This window comes from Nothobranchius furzeri, chromosome 6 (genome assembly GCF_043380555.1).
Source record: "Nothobranchius furzeri strain GRZ-AD chromosome 6, NfurGRZ-RIMD1, whole genome shotgun sequence".
Classification (NCBI taxonomy): Eukaryota; Metazoa; Chordata; class Actinopteri; order Cyprinodontiformes; family Nothobranchiidae; genus Nothobranchius; species Nothobranchius furzeri.
Genome location: NC_091746.1, coordinates 81,349,829 through 81,354,016, shown reverse-complemented (window position 1 = coordinate 81,354,016; position 4,188 = coordinate 81,349,829). Strand labels below are relative to the sequence as shown.

General features: G+C 40.1%; 1 protein-coding gene across 2 annotated transcripts; it reads left to right on the top strand.

Moving 5' to 3' along the window:
- Positions 1-1,372: 1,372 nt before the first annotated feature.
- ccdc86 (coiled-coil domain containing 86) lies at positions 1,373-3,266 on the top strand. 2 transcript variants are annotated; one of them, XM_015943747.3, is made up of 5 exons: positions 1,373-2,038; positions 2,355-2,484; positions 2,569-2,643; positions 2,779-2,956; positions 3,073-3,266. In XM_015943747.3, exons 1-4 carry the CDS (start codon positions 1,527-1,529, stop codon positions 2,923-2,925), a joined length of 864 nt encoding a protein of 287 aa, XP_015799233.1. In that variant the 5' UTR covers positions 1,373-1,526; the 3' UTR covers positions 2,926-2,956; positions 3,073-3,266. The 2 variants fall into 2 exon arrangements, with proteins under 2 accessions (XP_015799233.1, XP_070408697.1); XM_070552596.1 differs by lacking the exon at positions 3,073-3,266 and having other exon boundaries at positions 2,779-2,978.
- The last annotated feature ends 922 nt before the right edge of the window (positions 3,267-4,188 follow it).

The following is a 4,188-nucleotide window of genomic DNA, read 5'->3' as shown; positions in this document are numbered from 1 at the left end:
TGAGATGCGGAAGTGAAGTCATGTGACCCGTGATGCAGTAACGAGGTGTGATCAGGAGGTGGCGGTAGTGAGCTGCTCCTCTCGTTAAACTGGTTAAACTACAAGAAAGATGCAAGACAAGTGTGCTTGTCTGGTAACTTTTCCTTTTTTTTCTTTACTTTTATTTATTTATTTATTTATTTATTTATTTATTTATTTATTTATACAGGAAACTAATTAAATTACCGAGACATGCATTTGAATTGGTAATTTAATTTCTAACTGACTGTCAAAACAACACAAACTGTTTCCAAATCCCTTGATGAAAATTTCCATCAAGGGAATTTTTAAAATTAAAATTTTTTATTTGTTGTCATTTCAAACATATTTTCAATTATTTTGAAAATCATTTTTATACTTTAATTTCTTTTTTGTTTTTGTGAAGTGACTCATGATTTTTATATTGAGAGGCGCTAAATAAAAGATTGTTTCTTCCTTCTACATACATACATGACATAAATTAGACTTTTAAACGACCGATCTGTTTATAGGCTCATAGTCATAAAATTGTTGAAAAATAGTTTAGTGGGTAAATTTACATTATTTCAACACGAATAAAACAGTAACTCGGACTCCTCTTCTGCAGTACTTAGAAATTCCACAATAGGTCAGAAAACGTGGAGAGAATTCAGTAGAAGTTGAAGGAATTCACTAATCTTGTTAACGATCCAGAAGGCTAATAAACGTAGCAATATGCGTACCATCATGTATGATCCATTTGATACATTTAGCGTACATTTTACACGTGATATATTTGTGATATATCTGGCATTAAAAGGTTAAAGACAGGATTTGCACATACTGTTCATTTGCTAGAGACTCCTTTTGTGTCTTTAACAAGAAACATTCATTATCTTCAAGAGAAAATACTGTGTGACCGTGTTAATGATGATGATAATAATAATAACATCATCATCGTTATTGTTATTGTTATTATTATTATTATTATTATTATTATTATTATCAAATTCAAAAGTTAAACTTTCAACAAATGAAGCAGAAAACAGGCCAAGATCTCTTTTAAAATATTACTTTCAGACATGGTGTACAAATAAGGATTTGTTTCAAACTCTTCCACAATTTTGTAAATAATAGTTTTTGTGCCATATGAAACTAACATTTCTTCACGATTAGGTTTTTTTCTGGTGTTTTGAAACACTCCATGAAAGTACTGCTTATTTATTTATTTATTTATTTACTCTCCCGCGTTACATCTTTAAAATGAATATAGAGTTACATAAACATTTTAATCAGCCTTTCTATATTTATTTGGTTATTTTATGTATTTTTAAGCAAGGGAAATACTGTTTTGTTGCTGCTGTCCACCCTTCAGCCCGGCAGAGGGCGACAACACCCTTACTGCGTTGTACTCAGAACCGGAAATAGCGTGACGTAAACACACGGCGCCAGTGCGTCAGGCTGGTATGGCACACGTGGGTTTAAGGCTTTGTTATAGTTAGCTGTTTTGGTCCGTTTCATTAGAAAATATGCCAAAAAGGGTGAAAGTGTCAGAAGCGTCCGCTTCCGAAGCGGCACCGCGGGAAGATCCGCCCATGGAGACGAGACGGACCCGCAGCGGCCGCACGCTTCGGCCTCCTGCCGCCCTGCCCGTCTCCAATACCCCGGCGAAGACTCCCAGCAGAAGAACCAGGAGGTCCGTCCTCCCAGAGGTGCAGGCAGCGGATGAAACAAACACAGACAAGAAAGAGCAGCAAAGCGAGAGTCCTGCTCGGGAGAAGTCCAGCAGCATTCCAACAGATCCGGACTCCGCAGAACCCACGGAGCCGAAGTCAGAGCCTGAATCAGCGGGTACAGAACCAGCTGACTGTGGTAGGGAGCCCCAGGTGTCCAGACCCGCACCGGTAGAAACGGTACCAGCGAGTTCAGAGACAGTCCCAAAGAAGAAACCTCATCTGGCCCCAAATGCCAAACAATTCCCAGCGGTTCCTTTGGGTAAACCCAAATCAGGAAGAGTATGGAAGGATCGAAACAAGCAGAGGTGAAACTCCCCAGTAGACAGCTTCATTCAGCCTAGCTGAGATCAGAAATATACAGAAACATGCCATCCTTGAAGCTTTAAAGTACTTCAAAAGTTTTAGATTGTAAATGTTGCTTCCAGTGAGCCAGATTAAGTAAAAAATACTTAAATTACCCAGGACTTTGTATTGATAGCGGTAGTTTGGGATTTGTTATCTACCTAATATAATCTGGAGAATTATTTAATAAAGCCGTCACAAGCTTGAACGAGTTCTCAGCAACATTACTGAAGCTGGACGGACTGAGTCACGCTGACCGATGTGATTTTTATATTTCAGGTTCTCTGCGTTGGTCAGAGACAAACCTTTGTCTTCCTCTTGGGAAAAGAAGATGCAGGCCAAGCAGGAAAAGGAGCTTGTAAAACAGTTTACCGTGAGACTCAAAGAGGAGAAAGCCCGAAAGAAAGAGGTAGCGTGACACAGATGTGCAGCATAGCTGGGATGTGCATGCAGCTGTATCTGTGACTTAACGGTGCTTCACCTGCGCTTTTAGGAAAAGAGGAAAAGAAGAGAAGAAAACCTGAAACGGCGTCAAGAGAATGAACGCAAAGCAGAAATTGTTCAAGTGGTAAGGCAACAAGTTTTGTCACCAACAGATTACACTTGTGCAGGATTAAAAGGCTGTTTTCGTGTTTGCGCTGAAAACATCAAATATTTTCCCTTGTTTTTATTTTGTTTTTTGTTTGTTTGTTTTTTCTCTCAGATCCGGAACACATCCAAGATCAAGAGAATGAAGAAGAAGCAGCTCAGAAAGATAGAGAAGCGCGACACGCTGGCTCTGCTGCAGAAGTCACAGAAGCAGAACGTGAAAACCAAGACGCCCAAAAAGGCAGAGCAAGATTTTACATGAATGCTTGTCAACAATAAAATGAGTGTAACCGGTACGTTACACGCATGTTGTGACTTAGTCTGAGGTTTATTTTATCTCCCATAATGTAAGATAAAGACTTCTTTTCTCTCCCTTATAAAAAATGTCTTATTCTGCTTTTCCCATTAGAGCAATACAGTCCAAATGGGTTCAAATGAAGGCAACTGGACTTCTTTGGTGTCTTGAAGATGTCTCTTCTCTGCTACGGACCTGACTGGAATATGAGAGTCCCCCTAGACTTTGGACTGGACGGTGAAACTCTCGGGAAATTTTTAGATGAGGATCTTGAGGCCCTAAAGGGAGCATGAACACTAAGTTCAGCCACATAACAAGGCATCAAGCTTATAAACTAGCTATTTATTGTTGCTTAACGAGCTGAAACTCCCTATGAATACCCCTCTGTCTTCAAGAAACCAAAGAAGTCCAGTTGCTTTCATTCAAACTCCTTTGGATTACCACGACCTGGATGACTGAGAACCTTCACCAGTATAAAACAATACAAGTTTTAAAAATACAAAATCAGGAACTTTCAGGGGAAAATCACTTATTAGAAAAGCTGTAAAACATCTTGTGACTGAACTGATCATGTCTTAGAAACCAGTCAGAGATAATGAATTTAAAAATAGACTGCATTTATAGATCATCTTTCAGTACCCAACCCCCCCCCCCCAAGGCCCTTTAGTAACACGTCAGCCATTCACACATTCATACACTGGTGGTCATGAGCTACATTGTTGCCACAGCTGCTTTGGGACACCGACAGAGGCAACAGGTCCCTCTAACCACCAAAAGGGGACTAGGAGGGTGACGTTTTTTGCCCAAGGACACAACGACTGCAGCAGATTGATAGGACTGTAACCTGCAACCCTCTGGCTTAAAACTTTTTTTTCATGTCTGAACAACAGTCTAACATAATCTAGGTATAAATATGTTGTGGAGATTTAAAAAAAGGAAAAAAAAATAAAATGGTGGATCTCTCACATTTGTCTTCCTCTGCCAATAACACATTTTAGACCAAAAGCAACCATTGGACCTTCCTTGGGTCCTCCATTTATTACACACTTGTTTACACAATGGAGGGACCGGGGGCACCTGTGTAAGGCAGACTCGCCTCTGCCAGTGTGCCCCAAGGCAGCTGTGGCTATAATGTAGCACATCACCACCAGGGTGTGAACGGGTGAATGACTGATTGTGTTGTAAAGCACCTTGGGGGAATCCAGGACTCTAGAGGACACCATATCAACC